The sequence below is a fragment of the Lagenorhynchus albirostris genome, chromosome 19 (assembly GCF_949774975.1).
Source record: "Lagenorhynchus albirostris chromosome 19, mLagAlb1.1, whole genome shotgun sequence".
Lineage (NCBI taxonomy): Eukaryota > Metazoa > Chordata > Mammalia > Artiodactyla > Delphinidae > Lagenorhynchus > Lagenorhynchus albirostris.
Window position 1 is genome coordinate 24,831,212 of NC_083113.1, and position 18,564 is coordinate 24,849,775.

The 18,564-nt window shown below is 38.9% G+C and overlaps 1 protein-coding gene across 3 annotated transcripts in view; it reads left to right on the forward strand.

Annotated features, from left to right (window-relative positions):
- PHKB (phosphorylase kinase regulatory subunit beta) overlaps positions 1-18,564 on the forward strand; it is a 200,587-nt gene that overhangs the window by 139,343 nt on the left and 42,680 nt on the right. For all 3 annotated transcript variants that reach the window (XM_060132511.1, XM_060132510.1, XM_060132513.1), the window contains exons 17-20: positions 1,216-1,299; positions 2,026-2,130; positions 3,295-3,377; positions 3,582-3,672. In XM_060132511.1, coding sequence (XP_059988494.1) covers positions 1,216-1,299; positions 2,026-2,130; positions 3,295-3,377; positions 3,582-3,672 — 363 coding nt within the window. The remainder of the gene's footprint in view (positions 1-1,215; positions 1,300-2,025; positions 2,131-3,294; positions 3,378-3,581; positions 3,673-18,564) is intronic.

Here is an 18,564-nt window from a genome sequence, read left to right on the forward strand (position 1 = left end):
AAGAATGACAAATGCCCAGTAGACAGGGGAAAAAAGGAAAAAGTGCATAGAACATACAAATAGCTATTAAGTATATGGGAAAATGGTCCACCAGAAAATATTTGAATACAGTTGTTTAAAACTAAAATGAAATGTCATTGTGACTCAAGAGAGTGACAAAAATGGCCTATGCACATTTAATGTCGAAGTAATTGGTCCATTATTTCTGGAGGGTGACCAACCTGGCAGTATGTTTGAAGGAGAATGTATATTCTCTTTGATTCATCAAGTCTAAGAAATTATCCTGAAGAAGTAATCGTATACTGTCCAAAATTGGTTACAGAATTGGTTTTGAAATAACTAAAAATTGGGAGCTACCTTCATCAGGGGATCCATGTTAAATAGGGTAAGGAGACTTCTTGATTGGATTAAGTGCTCTGGCACTAATTAACCCCTAGTTCATTCCAAGTTTATCTGTTTTTACTTTGTAGAAAAACAATATTAAGTTTAAAAAAATGGAACACCAGATTATATAGTATATGAACCCATTTATGTAAATATATATATATGTATGTGTGTATGTGATATGGGTATTTATCTATGCACTGTTAAAAATCTATAACCCTATCTTATGCTTCTGGTGTTTTTAGGGATCACACAATAAATTACACTCCTTTTAACACATACCAAAGTGAAATAGTTGTTGCCTAAGGGGTTACGAGAGTAACAGGACCATTCACTTGTAGCATGTGGATTAAATTTTTCATAAAATTCATATAATCGGAAAAATCAGTAAAGACATTTCCATGTTGGTGGGAAATACTTGAAGGTGGGAATCTGGTCGAAGTTATGTGGCCCTGTTTTTTAAAACTTTAAAGAGCCAAAATTTTTATCACAGAGGAAGCATTTGTTTCTCTGTGTGCTTGTATGAATCAGATAGAGCCATGCAAGTTATAAATTCATGACATGACAGTGTAAGAACAATGTCAAATTTTAGAATGTTGCTAAATGGATCTGCAAAAGTTTTGCTCTCAAATCTCCCAGTGCCCCAGAATCTAAGTTGATGTCATTAGCTGGCTTGTTTTCCTACAAGTCCATTGAATAAAGTTTCCCTGGCCTCTTTTTCTCTGGATAAATCAGAAATTAGCAGGGCATTAGTCGAGGGGGGGAAAGGGGGCAAAAAAGGAAAAGCATGAATTTTTGTCTGGCTCTGATTTACACAGTTGTGTCTTACAGGCTTATTTCCATCTGGGGATCAATGAAAAATTAGGACTCTGTGGAAGGCCAGATAGGCCCATTGGCTGCCTCGGTACATCAAAGGTACTTATGAAATTTCCTTGGAGAGCAGTGTTCAGATTGTAATACCACAGACGGGAATGATGTTTGACCTGCTATGCATCCATTCTCACATTTCATCATATACTTGGGCTAATTATCTGAATTATTATTTTCTACAAGTAAATATCAATAATTAGTTTGGGGGCTTCCCTGGTGGTGCAGTGGTTGAGAGTCCGCCTGACGATGCAGGGGACACGGGTTTGTGCCCCGGTCCAGAAAGATCCCACATGCCGCGGAGCGGCTAGGCCCATGAGCCATGGCCGCTGAGCCTGCGCATCCTGAGCCTGTACTCCTCAACGGGAGAGGCCACAACAGTGAGAGGCCCGCGTACCGCAAAAAAAAAAAAAAAAAAAAAATTAGTTTTGTGTGATACCACGAACTCTTCTAAAAATAGATAAGCATCTCACTGCTCTTTTGTTTCTGAGCCTTGTAAGATACCTGATTATAGTAGTATTTACTCAGACGGAGGCTTTTTCCCTTATAGTAGAGGCGGACTACTTTATTAGCATACTGAGTCAATCAAGAAGCTGTACCTTCTTAACATTATGTAGATTTATAAGATTATTTTGTTTGCTTATTCAGAATTAAACATCAGTTTTAATTTTTATTAGGACTTATAGTACTGTACCTTTGCCTTTGGTCTGTTTTATTTATTTATTTGTTTGTTTGTTTATATTTTTTCTTTTTTTAAAAACTTATCCTTTACAGATTTATCGCATTCTAGGAAAGACTGTGGTTTGTTACCCTATCATCTTTGACCTAAGTGATTTCTACATGTCTCAAGATGTTCTACTGCTGATAGATGACATAAAGGTAGCTTCAGAACACCTTTTAATTGAAATGGGATGACTTTGTTTCTAGTGATTTCTATCGTATGTTGTTAAATTAAGTGCTCCTGGGTCTATGATACTGGGTTAATACAGTATCAAATATGAAAGTAAAACAACATCTGCATAGTTTTGGGGAGTTAAATTACTTGCAGCATTAGAATAATAGATGTATTCTGTTTTATATAAAGTTGTATGACTTTACTTGTCTACCTTCTACAAATGGAACTAAAGGGTATATACTGTAGTTGTAAAAGCAGAGGGGGAACTTTTGGAAACGATGTTCATACGATAGTAAGTTTATCACTTTTTGAACAAAAGTTGAGTTACCAAAATGATTTTATTTATGAAGAATTTCAAGTAAAACCTCACCTAACTCATTATACCCACTCAGTTAAAATCTCCTCCACTCCCTTTTCCATTTATAGAGTAGAAAAGCTTAGGGTCATGGCCCAGAGCATGAAGTCTGGAGTCAGATTTCATTTGTTAAAATCTTGACTCTACTGTTTACCAGCTCTGTGATCTTGGGCAAGTTAGTTTAACTTCTCTGTGTCCCTGTTTTCTCATCTGTATAACTGAATAGGGCTGTCCTGAGGATTAGGAGTTCATATATGCAAAGCCCTCAGAATAGTGCCTGGCACATAGTGAAGTGTTAATGTATGTCTTTGATGGGATGATGATTATGATGATGATGATGATAATGATAATAGAAATTGAGTCAAAGAACTCTTCATGTTTCCAATGGTCTGTATAGATTCACCCCAATCTCTTCTACCGGCTGTAATATAAATCTACAGTAACGTGGAGTGAGAATTAATCTTCTGGATGATAACCCTGGGTTGATTTTCCTTCCTTGGGACCATTCTCGAACTGTATTTATTAGGCCTCAAAAAAGGAGTGGGGGGCAGTGCAGCCTTAAAACATGTGTGATCTATTTTTAAGAACGAAGTTTAAAATCAGAATGGTTTCTAGCTTAACTTGTATGTATTAGAACATTTCTACCCCTAAGTAGTCTATCTTATCCAGGGTTTGATTATGAATTATCTTGATATAGAATAGTTTTGTTGGCTCTTTGCCACTAATGGTTAAGCATCCTGATCAGCTCAGATACTGTGCCATTACATCCTTCCTCATTCTTATGTTTTAATAGAATGCACTACAGTTTATTAAGCAATACTGGAAAATGCATGGACATCCACTTTTCCTTGTTCTCATCCGGGAAGACAATATAAGGTAGGTGGCTGAAAGAGTTGAGGCGCATGCACCTCATCACCATTAACACTGTGAACCCTTTGGAAGCAGGGCCTCCTTGTATTTTTATATCCATCTCAGCGTGTGACAGAGTGTTTTGCGTGTGTAAAGGGTACTTAGTACTAGATAATTAATTTCTCACTGTTGTTAATATGCACATTTTGTTTATCTGTTTATATTTTTCAGAGGTAGCCGATTCAATCCCATACTAGATATGCTGGCAGCTTTTAAGAACGGAGTGGTTGGAGGAGTCAAAGTTCACGTTGATCGTCTACAGGTAGTCTTCTGAATTTCAGTGTTTCTGTTTCCAGCACAATTAGTCCACAGATACAGCTATGTTTCTTAATTATATTCTGTGGAAGGTTTTTGTCTGAAGGTTTTATTCTCTGTCTACCTTCCCGTTCCTATTGCCATCACCCCATTTATCTGATCCCTCCAATCTGATGCTTGAGCAATTGCAGTGGTTTCCCACCAGAATTTCAGACTTTAAGAGATCATCTCTGATCTCAGTTTTGCATTTGAGGAAGGTGGGGTCCAGAGTGGTGAAGTGACCTGCTGTATAAGCTCAGGTTCTTTGACTCCCTGGTCCAGTGCTCTGTTCCCTACCACACAGTGACATCCAACCTGGAGATAATTCTTGTTCCATTCAGAATTTTACAGCATTATTTTCATAGCTCCTAAATAACAGAAGCCCTTTGTGGCTCCCTATAACCATAGCAGCCTCTCTGCCCACAATGATCTCCTACTAAACATTCTTTCTGCTTCAGCCAATACAGATTACTTACTGTGTTCTCAAATTTGTGAGTTTCTGCCCCTTTCTGCTCACTCCATTTCCTCTGCCTGGAGTAGCTTTCCTTCTTTCAACATCACTGGGCTTTGAAGTCTTACCAAACTTTAAAGACCAGTTCTGCAGAATCACTCAGACCAGAAATGATACTTTTCTCTTTTAATATCCTTTTATGACCTTTAACATAAACTATTCAAATTGTAGTCCATTATCAACTTATTTCCTTTAAAAAGTTGTGATCATTTCATAGTCTTTTATGTAGTAGATACTCAATATTGAGTAAGAAAGAGGAAAATTTATAAAGAGGGACCTGTGTAGGTAATGTGGTAAATGGCATGTTTACATAATCATTCACTGGTGCTTGTATTGGCTTGGCCAAAAAGTTCATTCGGGTTTTTCCATAAGATATTACAGAAACGAACTTTTTGGCCAACCTAATATTTTGCATACTTGATTGATTTTTACCTAAGTTTTTATCTTTTCCCCTTATTTTTTATTCTTTTGTCTTTTTGTAATGCTTCACGGGGGAATTTCTTTGTTATTTATCATGTAGCTCCTCTGTTGAGTTTTGTGTTTTGCTGTCATGTTTTTAATTTTCCCTTTCATACTATCTTGTCCTTTCTTTCCTGGGTATTATATGTTGTCTTATCCTTCTGAGAACATTAACTAGAGAGCTTTGGAAATTTTTCCTTTCTACATTATCTCTTTCAGGTTTTTTTTCTCTGTTTTGGGGGGCTCATTCTTTCATGTTGGAGACATTTGTCAGATGTCTGGTAATCTTTAGCTATCCCTTCATTTTTAAGAGTGAAAGAATAAAAACTTCATTGGAAGCTGTGTGTTTGGGAAAAAGGATCGTTGTCATGATGAATTTACTTGTAAGGTAGTCTGGTGGCAAAGGCCCTTTTTGCTGGGGAAAACCCAGATGCCAATATCTGGAGATTTTTCTCTCTTCTGCTCTTCAGTTTCCTCGGAAAATAAACATCTAGCCTTCTGCTTGAAGGACATACATTTTGCTTCCATGTACAGAGAGCAGAGTTGGGGAGGGGAGTCAGGGATTTTGCACTGTGCTGTATATTATCAGAAACATCTCTCGTTGGGACAGCTGTTTAATAAGTTGTCTCTCTCTACCGATGCAGATTCAGAAGACAATAAAATAGTACATTATCAAATTGTCCAGGATACTTACAACAGCACACATTATTTTCACATACACAGCACAAGTGGCTTAATTCTGACAGTACAGATGCTGGACCACGAGTTCGTGCAACACTGCACTTTGAAAGTCAGAGAAACGGATAATAGCTTCCCATCACTAAGCAGCGAAGTCTTTGTTTATATCTACAACATGGACTAAAATGACAGCTCTCCAATTTTTAATCAGCTCATTTATGAGTCTTTCACTTAATACATTGTTTAATCTTTATTTATTTATTTATTTATTTTTACATCTTTACTGGAGTATAATTGCTTTACAATGGTGTGTTAGTTTCTGCTTTATAACAAAGTGAATCAGTTATACATATACATATGTTCCCATATCTCTTCCCTCTTACGTCTCCCTCCCTCCCACCCTCCCTATCCCACCCCTCTAGGTGGTCACAAAGCACCGAGCTGATCTCCCTGGGCTATGCGGCTGCTTCCCACTAGGTATCTGTTTTATGTTTGGTAGTGTATATATGTCCATATGTCACCCTCTCACTTTGTCACAGCTTACCCTTCCCCCTCTCCATATCCTCAAGTCCATTCTCTAGTAGGTCTGTATCTTTATTCCTGTATTACCCCTAGGTTCTTCATGACATTTTTTTTTCTTAGATTCCATATATATGTGTTAACATACGGTATTTGTCTTTCTCTTTCTGACTTACTTCACTCTGTATGACAGACTCTAGGTCCATCCACCTCACTACAAACAACTCAGTTTCGTTTCTTTTTATGACTGAGTAATATTCCATTGTATATATGTGCCACATCTTCTTTATCCATTCGTCTGTTGATGGACACTTAGGTTGTTTCCATCTCTGGGCTATTGTAAATAGAGCTGCAATGAACATTTTGGTACATGACTCTTTTTGAATTATGGTTTTCTCAGGGTATATGCCCAGTAGTGGGATTGCTGGGTCATATGGTAGTTCTATTTGTAGCTTTTTAAGGAACCTCCATACTGTTCTCCACAGTGGCTGTATCAATTTACATTCCCACCAGCAGTGCAAGAGGGTTCCCTTTTCTCCACACCCTCTCCAGCGTTTATTGTTTGTAGATTTTTTGATGATGGCCATTCTAACCAGTGTGAGATGATATCTCACTGTAGTTTTGATTTGCATTTCTCTAATGATTAATGATGTTCAGCATTCTTTCATGTGTTTGCTGGCAATCTGTATATCTTTGGAGAAATGTCTGTTTAGGTCTTCTGCCCATTTTTGGATTGGGTTGTTTGTTTTTTGTTACTGAGCTGCATGAGCTGCTTGTAAATTTTGGAGATTAATCCTTTGACATTTGCTTCATTTGCAAATATTTTCTCCCATTCTGAGGGTTGTCTTTTGGTCTTGTTTATGGTTTCCTTTGCTGCGCAAAAGCTTTGAAGTTTCATTAGGTCCCATTTGTTTATTTTTGTTTTGATTTCCATTTTTCTAGGAGGTGGGTCAAAAAGGATCTTGCTGTGATTTATGTCATAGAGTGCTCTGCCTATGTTTTCCTCTAAGAGTTTGATAGTTTCTGGCCTTACATTTAGGTCTTTAATCCATTTTGAGCTTATTTTTGTATATGGTGTTAGGGAGTGTTCTAATCTCATACTTTTACATGTAGCTGTCCAGTTTTCCCAGCATCACTTATTGAAGAGGCTTTCTTTTCTCCACTGTATATTCTTGCCTCCTTTATCAAAGATAAGGTGACCATATGTGCATTGATTTATCTCTGGGCTTTCTATCCTGTTTCATTGATCTATATTTCTGGTTTTGTGCCAGTACCATACTGTCTTGATTACTGTAGCTGTGTAGTATAGTCTGAGGTCAGGGAGCCTGATTCCTCCAGCTCCGTTTTTCGTTCTAAAGATTCCTTTGGCTATTCGGGGTCTTCTGTGTTTCCATACAAATGGTGAAATTTTTTGTTCTACTTCTGTGAAAAATGCCAGTGGTAGTTTGATAGGGATTGCATTGAATCTGTAGATGGCTTTGGGTAGTCTAGTCATTTTCACAGTGTTGATTCTTCCAATCCAAGAATATGGTATATCTCTACATCTATTTGTATCATCTTTAATTTCTTTCATCAGTGTCTTATAATTTTCTGCATACAGGTCTTTTGTCTCCTTAGGTAGGTTTATTCCTAGCTATTTTATTCTTTTTGTTGCAGGGGTAAATGGAAGTGATTTCTTGATTTTACTTTCAGATTTTTCATCATTAGTGTATAGGAATGCCAGAGATTTCTGTGCATTAATTTTGTATCCTGATACTTTACCAGATTTATTGATTAGCTCCAGTAGTTTTCTGGTAGCATCTTTAGGATTCTCTATGTATAGTATCATGTCATCTGCAAACAGTGACAGCTTTACTTCTTCTTTTCTGATTTGGATTGCTTTTATTTCCTTTTCTTCTCTAATTGCTGTGGCTAAAACTTCCAAAACTATGTTGAATAACAGTGGTGAGAGTGGGCAACCTTGTCTTTTTCCTGATCTTAGCAGAAATGCTTTCAGATTTTCACCATTGAGGACGATGTTGACTGTGGGTTTGTCATATATGGCCTTTATTATGTTGAGGAAAGTTCCCTCTATGCCTACTTTCTGCAGAGCTTTTATCATAAATGGTGTTGAATTTTGTCGAAAGCTTTCTCTGCATCTATTGAGATGACCATATGGTTTTTCTCCTTCAGTTTGTTAATATGGTGTATCACATTGATTGATTTGCATATATTGAAGAATCCTTGCATTCCTGGAATAAACCCCACTTGATCATGGTGTATGATCCTTTTAACGTGCTGTTGGATCCTGTTTGCTAGTATTTTGTTGAGGATTTTTGCATCTATGTTCATCAGTGATATTGACCTGTAGTTTTCTTTCTTTGTGACACCCTTGTCTGGTTTTGTTATCAGGGTGATGGTGGCCTCGTAGAATGAGTTGGGGAGTGTTCCTCCCTCTGCTATATTTTGGAAGAGTTTGAGAAGGATAGGTGTTAGCTCTTCTCTAAATGTTTGATAGAATTCTCCTGTGAAGCCATCTGGTCCTGGGCTTTTGTTTGTTGGAAGATTTTTAATCACAGTTTCAATTTCAGTGATTGTGATTGGTCTGTGCATATTTTCTATTTCTTCCTGGTTCAGTCTTGGCAGGTTGTGCCTTTCTAAGAATTTGTCCATTTCTTCCAGGTTGTCCATTTTATTGGCATAGACTTGCTTGTAGTAATCTCTCATGATCTTTTGTATTTCTGCAGTGTCAGTTGTTACTTCTCCTTTTTCATTTCTAATTCTATTGATATGAGTCTTCTCCCTTTTTTCTTTGATGAGTCTGGCTAATGGTTTATCAATTTTGTTTATCTTCTCAAAGAACCAGCTTTTAGTTTTATTGATCTTTGCTATCATTTCCTTCATTTCTTTTTCATTTATTTCTGATCTGATATTTATGATTTCGTTCCTTCTGCTAACTTTGGGGGTTTTTTGTTCTTCTTTCTCTAATTGTTTTAGGTGCAGGGTTAGGTTGTTTATTCGAGATGTTTCCTGTTTCTTAAGGTAGGATTGTATTGCTATAAACTTCCCTCTTAGAACTGCTTTTGCTGCATCCCATAGGTTTTGGGTCGTCGTGTCCCCATTGTCATTTGTTTCTAGGTGTTTTTTGATTTCCTCTTTGATTTCTTCAGTGGTCACTTCGTTATTAAGTTGTGTATTGTTTATCCTCCATGTGTTTGTATTTTTTACAGATCTTTTCCTGTAATTGATATCTTGTCTCATAGCGTTGTGGTCGGAAAAGATACTTGATACAATTTCAATTTTCTTAAATTTACCAAGGCTTGATTTGTGACCCAAGATATGATCTATCCTGGAGAATGTTCCATGAGCACTTGAGAAAAATGTGTATTCTGTTGTTTTTGGACGGAATGTCCTATAAATATCAATTAAGTCCATCTTGTTAATGTATCATTTAAAGCTTGTGTTTCCTTATTTATTTTCATTTTGGATGATCTGTCCACTGGTGAAAGTTGGGTGTTAAAGTCCCCTACTATGATTGTGTTACTGTCAATTTCCCCTTTTATGGCTGTTAGTATTTGCCTTATGTATTGAGGTGCTCCTATGTTGGGTGCATAAATATTTGCACTTCTTATATCTTCTTCTTGGATTGATCCCTTGATCATTATGTAGTGTCCTTCTTTGTCTCTTGTAATAGTCTTTATTTTAAAGTCTATTTTGTCTGATATGAGAATTGCTACTCCAGCTTTCTTCTGATTTCCATTTGCATGGAATATCTTTTTCCATCCCCTCACTTTCAGTCTGTATGTGTCCCTAGGTCTGAAGTGGGTCTCTTGTAGACAGCATATATATGGGTCTTGTTTATGTATCCACTCATCCAGTCTGTGTCTTTTGGTGGGAGCATTTAATCCATTTACATTTAAGATAATTATCGATATATATGTTCCTATTCTCATTTTCTTAACTGTTTTGGGTTTGTTATTGTAGGTCTTTTCCTTCTTTTGTGTTTCTTGCCTAGAGAAGATCCTTTAGCATTTGTTGTAAAGCTGGTTTGGTGGTGCTGAACTCTCTCAGCTTTTGCTTGTCTGTCAAGGTTTTAATTTCTCCATCAAATCTGAATGAGATCCTTGCTGGGTAGAGTAATCTTGGTTGTAGGTTTTTCTCCTTCATCACTTTAAATATGTCCTGCCAGTCCCTTCTGGCTTGCAGAGTTTCTGCTGAAAGATCAGCTGTTAACCTTATAGGGAGTCCCTTGTGTGTTATTTGTTGTTTTTCCCTTGCTGCTTTTAATATGTTTTCTTTGTATTCAGTTTTTGACAGTTCGATTAATATGTGTCCTGGCGTATTTCTCCTTGGATTTATCCTGTATGGGACTCTCTGTGTTTCCTGGACATGATTAACTTTTTCCTTTCCCATATTAGGGAAGTTTTCCACTATAATCTCTTCAAATATTTTCTGAGTCCCTTTCTTTTTCTCTTCTTCTTCTGGAACCCCTATAAGTCGAATGTTGGTGCGTTTAATGTTGTCCCAGAGGTCTCTGAGACTGTCCTCAGTTCTTTTCATTCTTTTTTCTTTATTCTGGTATGTAGTAGTTATTTCCACTCTTTTATCTTCCAGGTCATTTATCCGTTCTTCTGCCTCAGTTATTCTAATATTGATCCCTTCTACAGTATTTTTAATTTCATTTATTGAGTTGTTCATCATTGCTTGTTTCCCCTTTAGTTCTTCTAAGTCCTTGTTAAATGTTTCTTGCATTTTTTTCTATTCTATTTCCAAGATTTTGGATCACCTTTAGCATCATTATTCTCAATTCATTTTCAGGTAAACTGCCTTTTTCCTCTTGATTTGTTAGGTCTGGTGGGTTTTTATCTTGTTCCTTCATCTGCTGTGTGTTTTTCTGTCTTCTCATTTTGCTTATCTTACTGTGTTTGAGGTCTCCTTTTTGTAGGCTGCAGGTTCATAGTTCCCATTGTTTCTGGTTTCTGTCCCCAGTGGCTAAGGTTGGTTCAGTGGGTTGTGTAGGCTTCCTGGTGGAGGGTACTAGTGCCTGTGTTCTGGTGGATGAGGTTGGATCCTGTCTTTCTGGTGGGCAGGTCTACGTCTGGTGGTGTGTTTTGGGGTGTCTATGGACTTACTATGATTTTAGGCAGCCTCTCTGCTAATGGGTGGGTTTGTGTTCCTCTCTTGCTAGTTGTTTAGCATAGGGTGTCCAGCACTGTAGCTTGCTGGTCGTTGAGTGAAGCTGGGTGTTGGTGTTGAGTTGGAGATCTCTGGGAGATTTTCGCCATTTGACACTACATGGAGCTGGGAGGCCTCTTGTGGACCAGTGTCCTGAAGTTGGCTCTTCCACCTCAGAGGCTCAGCACTGACTCCTGGCTCCTGGCTGCAGCACCAAGAGCCTTTCATCCACACGGCTCAGGATAAAAAGGAGAAAAAGTAGAAAGAGGATAAAAGAAAATAAAATAAAGTAAGATAAAATAAAGTTATTAAAATAAAAAATAATTATTAAGAAAAAAATTTTTAAAAAACAGATGGATAGAACCCTAGGACAAATGGTGAAAGCAAAACTCTACAGACAAAATCTCACACAGAAGCATACACATACACACTCACAAAAAGAGGAAAAGGGGAAAAAATAATAAATCTTGCTCTCAAAGTCCACCTTCTCAATTTGGGATGATTCGTTGTCTGTTCAGGTATTCCACAGATGCAGGTACATCAAGTTGATTGTGGAGATTTAATCCGCTGCTCCTGAGGCTGCTGGGAGAGATTTCCCTTTCTCTTCTTTGTTCGCACAGCTCCCTGGGCTCAGCTTTGGATTTGGCCCCGCCTCTGCTTGTAGGTCGCTGGAGGGCGTCTGTTCTTCGTTCAGACAGGACGGGGTTAGAGGAGCCACTGATTTGGGCGCTCTGGCTCACTCAGGCCATGGGGAGGGAGGGGTACGGAGTGCAGGACGAGCCTGCAGCGGCAGAGGCCAGCATGACATTGCACCAGTGTGAGGCGCGCTGTGCGTTCTCCCGGGGAAGTTGTCCCTAGATCCCAGGACCCTGGCAGTGGCGGGCTGCACAGGCTCCTGGGAGGGGCGGTGTGGATAGTGGCCTGTGCTCGCACACAGGCTTCTTGGTGGCGGCAGCAGCAGGCTTAGCATTTCATGACCGTCTCTGGGGTCCGCGCTGTTAGCCCCGGCTCGCGCCCGTCTCTGGAACTCCTTTAAGCAACCCTCTCCTCGCACACCAGGAAACAAAGAGGGACGAAAAAGTCTCTTGCCTTTTCGGCATGTCCAGACTTTCCCCCAGACTACCTCCTGGCTAGCCTGGTGCACTAACCCCCTTCAGGCTGTGTTCACGCCGCCAACCCCAGTCCTTTCCCTGTTCTCCGACCAAAGCCCGATCCTCAGCTCCCAGCCCCGCCTGCCCCGGCGGGTGAGCCGACAAGCCTCTCGGGCTGGTGAGTGCCAGTCAGCGACGATCCTCTGTGCAGGAATCTCGCCGCTTTGCCCTCCGCACCCCTGTTGCTGCACTCTCCTCCGCGGCTCCAAAACTTCCCCCTCCGCCACCTGCAGTCTCCGCCCGCGAAGGGGCTTCCTAGAGTGTGGAAACCTTTCCTCTTTCACAGCTCCCTCCCACTGGTGCAGGTCCCGTCCCTCTTCTTTCGTTTGTGTTTTTTCTTTTTTCTTTTGCCCCACCCAGGTACGTGGGGAGTTTCCTGCCTTTGGGGAGATCTGAGGTCTTCTTCCAGCGTTCAGTAGGTGTTCTGTAGGAGTTGTTCCGCGTGTAGATGTATTTCTGATGTATCTGTGGGGAGGAGGGTGATCTCCGCGTCTTACTCTTCCGCCATCTTCCCTGTCTCTCCCATTGTTTAATCTTTTTATCTTCTGCTCTCTGCTGTGCCCTATATGTACCCTTGAGTACAGAGTCTTAACCAGAGAATAAACCTCTTTCCATCTTGTAAAACTGAAACTCTATACCCATTAAACAACCCCTCATACCCCCATACCAGCCTTTGTCTTCTCTTTAATATAGTAAATAAAAATGGCCCTATGTAACTTCTCTGGGATTTTATTTCAGGCCCTTCCAAATGTCCTTAGCCTGTGGTCCACAATCTCTCATCATTGGGCCTCAGCGTCACTTCCTAGCTGCATCACCCAGGACATGTCTTCATGCAGTTCATTCCCAGCCCTGCTTTCTACTCCTCAAGTATACTGAGTAATTTCAAAATCTTTAATGAAATTGATTTTTTTTTCCTGCTCATGCTGTTACTGTATTCTAGAATTGCCTTTTTCTTTTTTTCCTTCTAAGTCATACTTTACTTTTATAACTTAGGTCAATGTCACCTCTTTAGCGAAGTCTCCAAGACTGGAATTAATTTCTCCTTCCAGTGTGTTTCTGTGGCATTTTCCTTGAGCTTTGCTATAGCTCTTATTTTAGGTATGGCTAGTTTCTTGTGTCTGCTTCTCTGTGTCGATTGAAAACTCTATCAGACCAGGCTTTACTCATCTCTGCATTCCCAGAGTACTCTTCTCTCTGTAAGAAGTATGTAGATATTGGTTCATTGATTCAACAAATATTTACTGAGTACCCTCTCTAGGCAGCAGAGATACAATGGTGAAAAAAATATACAAGGTCCCTGATCTCATGAGACTTATTCTAGTAGGGGAGCAGAACCAAATATAAAGCCAGATAGGGGGGCAGAATAATGGGGTGGAGTACATTCTTGGGTGGTATGTTCAGTTGGAAAAGGCCTGGTGGGATATATTTGAATATCACTGAGCAGGATACCTTTTTGAATACTATATTGCATTTGACACATATATATCAATATTAAGTTGTTTAATTACCATCAGAACTGAGGTATTAATGCATAGCAAATTAATTACAATATTTTTTATAAAACTAATTCAGCCAATATTTTATAATACCTATACATGGAGTAAAACCTTTAAAAATTGTGACTCACTATACTGTATACCTGTAACTTATATAATATTGTACATCAACTATACTTCAATTAAAAAAAAACTAATTCAGGAGTCTGTGCAAACAATTGAATTTTTCAAATTGAAAGCTCTAAAGCTTATTAATGGAATGGAATCTAGAACTTGTCTGTTAGTTCAGATTAAACATTTACTTTATGAGCTGAATTAAGGTGGGTAGGCTAATAAAAATAGAAAATACTAAATCAAAATTATTTTTCTTACGTTTTCAGTATTGGCTATCAGCTTTGAGAGTTAAAAATTCTTGACTCTTTTTTTTCATAACCCACATTACAATCCATTACCAAATCCAATTTTCTCTACCCTCAGATTACATCCAGAATCTAACCACTTCGCTTCACCTCTAGCACTAACATCATGGTCCAAGCTGCATCATCTGTCACCTAGATTTTTATAGTAGTCTCCTAAATTCCTATTGGCCATAACACAATTATTAGCTTCTTCCTACTCTACCTGGTCATAGGGCAGTTAGATTATGTCACATATCATAAGCCTCTAATGACCTCCTCTCTCACACTAAGTGAAAACCAGAGTTCTTCCAATAGTGATGCCCATGGTCTGGACCTTCTTCTCTGACCTCATCTCCTACCGTTCTCCCCTATCTACTCTACTCAGCCACACTGTCCTCCTTACTACTCCTAAAACATACCCAGCATGCTCCTGCCTCAGGACCTTTACACTTGCTGTCCACTCTATCCTCAGATCCATATTGTTGACTGCAATGCTTCCTTCAGTCTCTACTTAAATGTCACCCTATTAGAGAAGTCTTTTCTAATAACCTGTAAAATGGCAAACCTGCCTCTTCCTACATGTCTGCCCCAGCATTCCCCATCCCCTGCCTTTCTCATTTCAACTTTGCAGTTATCATCTGACATAGCATACTTAGGGTTTTTTTTTGTTTTTTGTTCTTTTTAAACATCTTTATTAGAGTATAATTGCTTTACAACGGTGTGTTAGTTTCTGCTTTATAACAAAGTGAATCACTTATACATATACATACGTCCCCATATCTCTTCCCTCTTGCATCTCCCTCCCTCCCTATTCCACCCCTCTAGGTGGTCACAAATCACCGAGTTGATCTCCCTGTGCTATGCAGCTGCTTCCCACTAGCTAGCTATTTTACGTTTAGTAGTGTATATATGTCCATGCCACCCTCTTACTTTGTCACAGCTTACCCTTCCCACTCCCTGTATCCTCAAGTCCATTCTCTAGTAGGTCTCTGTCTTTATTCCCATCTTGCCCCTAGGTTCTTCTTGACCTTTTTTTATTTTAGATTCCAGATAAATGTGTTAGCATACGGTATTTGTTTTTCTCTTTCTGACTTACTTCACTCTGTATGCCAGACTCTAGATCCATCCACCTCACTACAAATAACTCAATTTCATTTCTTTTTATGGCAGAGTAATATTCCATTGTATATATGTGCCATATCTTCTTTATCCATTCATCTGTTGATGGACACTTAGGTTGCTTCCATGTCCTAGCTATTGTAAATAGAACTGCAATGAAGATTTTGGTACATGACTCTTTTTGAACTATGATTTTCTCAGGGTATATGCCCAGTAGTGGGATTGCTGGGTCATACGGTAGTTCTGTTTTTAGTTTTTTAAGGAACCTCCGTACTGTTCGCCATAGTGGCTGTATCAATTTACATTCCCACCAACAGTGCAAGAGGGTTCCCGTTTCTCCACACCCTCTCCAGCATTTATTGTTTGTAGATTTTTTGATGATGGCCATTCTGACTGGTGTGAGATGATATCTCATTGTAGTTTTGATTTGCATTTCTCTAATGATTAATGATGTTGAGCATTCTTTCATGTGTTTGTTGGCAATCTGTATATCTTCTTTGGAGAAATGTCTATTTAGGTCTTCTGCCCATTTTTGGATTGGGTTGTTTGTTTTTTCGATATTGAGCTGCATGAGCTGCTTGTAAATTTTGGAGATTAATCCTTTGTCAGTTGCTTCATTTGCAAATATTTTCTCCCATTCTGAGGGTTCTCTTTTTATCTTGTTTATGGTTTCCTTTGCTGTGCAAAAGCTTTTAAGTTTCATTAGGTCCCATTTGTTTATTTTTCTTTTTATTTCCATTTCTCTAGGAGGTGGGTCAAAAAGGATCTTGCTGTGATTTATGTCATAGAGTGTTCTGCCTATGTTTTCCTCTAAGAGTTTGATAGTGTCTGGCCTTACATTTAGGTCTTTAATCCATTTTGAATTTATTTTTGTGTATGGTGTTAGGGAGTGTTCTAATCTCATACTTTTACATGTAGCTGTCCAGTTTTCCTAGCACCACTTATTGAGGAGGCTGTCTTTTCTCCATTGTATATTCTTGCCTCCTTTATCAAAGATAAGGTGACCATATGTCTGTGGGTTTATCTCTGGGCTTTCTATCCTGTTCCATTGATCTATATTTCTGTTTTTGTGCCAGTACCATACTGTCTTGATTACTGTAGCTTTGTAGTATAGTCTGAAGTCAGGCAGCCTGATTCCTCCAGCTCCATTTTTCTTTCTCAAGATTGCTTTGGCTATTTGGGGCTTTTTGTGTTTCCATACAAACTGTGAAATTTTTTTTCTAGTTCTGTGAAAAATGCCAGTGGTAGTTTGATAGGGATTGCATTGAATCTGTAGATGGCTTTGGGTAGTCTAGTCATTTTCACAGTGTTGATTCTTCCAATCCAAGAACATGGTATGTCTCTCCATCTATTTGTATCATCTTTAATTTCTTTCATCAGTGTCTTCTAGTTTTCTGCATACAGGTCTTTTGTCTCCATAAGTAGGTTTATTCCTAGATAATTTATTCTTTTTTTTTGCAGTGGTAAATGGGAGTGTTTTCTTAATTTCAGTTTCAGAGTTTTCATCATTAATGTATAGGAATGCCAGATATTTCTGTGCATTAGTTTTGTATCCTGATACTTTACCAGATTTATTGATTAGCTCTAGTAGTTTTCTGGTAGCATCTTTAGGATTCTGTATGTATAGTATCATGTCATCTGCAAATAGTGACAGCTTTACTTCTTCTTTTCTGATTTGGATTCCTTTTATTTCTTTTTCTTCTCTGATTGCTGTGGCTAAAACTTTAAAAACTATGTTGAATAATAGTGGTGAGAGTGGTAACCTTGTCTTGTTCCTGATCTTAGAGGAAATGGTTTCAGTTTTTCACCATTGAGGACGATGTTGGCTGTGGGTTTGTCATATATGACCTTTATTATGTTGAGGAAAGTTCTCTCTGTGCCTACTTTCTGGAGGGTTTTTGTCATAACGGGTGTTGAATTTTGTCAGAAGCTTTCTCTGCATCTATTGAGATGATCATATGGTTTTTCTCCTTCAATTTTTTAATAAGGTGTATCACATTGATTGATTTCCATATATTGAATAATCCTTGCATTCCTGGGATAAGCCCCACTTGATCCCAGTGTATGATCCTTTTAATGTGCTTTGGGGTTCTGTTTGCTAGTATTTTGTTGAGGATTTTTGCATCTATGTTCATCAGTGATGTTGGCCTGTAGTTTTCTTTCTTTGTGACATCTTTGTCTGGTTTTGGTATCAGGGTGATGGTGGCCTCATAGAATGACTTTGGGAGTGTTCCTCCCTCTGCTATATTTTGGAAGAGTTTGAGAAGGATAGGTGTTAGCTGTTCTGTAAATGTTTGATAGAATTTGCCTATGAAGCCATCTGGTCCTGGGCTTTTGTTTGTTGGAAGATTTTTTTTTTTTTTTTTTTTTTTTTTTGCGGTATGCTGGCCTCTCACCGTTGTGGCGTCTCCCCTTGTGGAGCACAGGCTCCGGACTCTCAGGCCCAGCGGCCATGGCTCATGGGCCCAGCCACTCCGTGGCATGTGGGAACCTCTCCGACCGGGGCACGAACCCGCGTCTGCTGCATCGGCAGGCGGACTCTCAACCACTGTGCCACCATGGAAGCCCTGTTGGAAGATTTTAAATCACAGTTTCAATTTCAGTGCTTGTGATTGGTCTGTTCATATTTTCTACATACTTAGGTTTTTGTTTGTTTATTGTCTACTTAATTTTGTTCATGCTATTTCCTCAATACCTAGCATAGTGCTTGGCATATATCAGTGTCCAGTAAATATTCATCTAACAGACTAGTTAACTAGAGAGCAGTATGTGTAGGTGTAATCCTGCATCCTAGGAAGTATCACTCTATAGACTTCCATTGTGCTTGGCACTGCTCTCTGCCCAGGCACAGACTGCTCTCAGACCCTGACTGTGGCTGGGCCACATAAAAACGTGCAGGTCAGTTGCATGTTTGGCCTTTCTCACTCAAACTCTGCAAGGAGACTTTAGTACGATTGCTGGTAACATGTCCATCATGCCATTTGTAGTGGCTATTTGTTGATGAGCTACTTTATGTGTCTTCACTAGAAGAGAAGGCAGCACAACTCTGGGTGGTTAGCCAACAAGAGCAACATTCCCTATATCCTGTTGCTTCACATTTGAAATGAACAGTGAGAAAATAGAGAAAATAATATATTTAAGACTGAAAAATTAACTTATTTTTAAATAATAATTTATGGCTTATTTTCTGGGCAGTACATTTCTCACTTTTATTTGACAGTTCATCAGATAATTAGAAGTGACACATAGTGCTAAGTATCATTGTGGGTTATCATTCATTTATACATTCACCATGAACCACTGACAGACAACAACTGTGTTCAAGTTTGGCCTCATTTAGTTTGCTCAAGCTATAATCAGGAACTAGTGGAATAT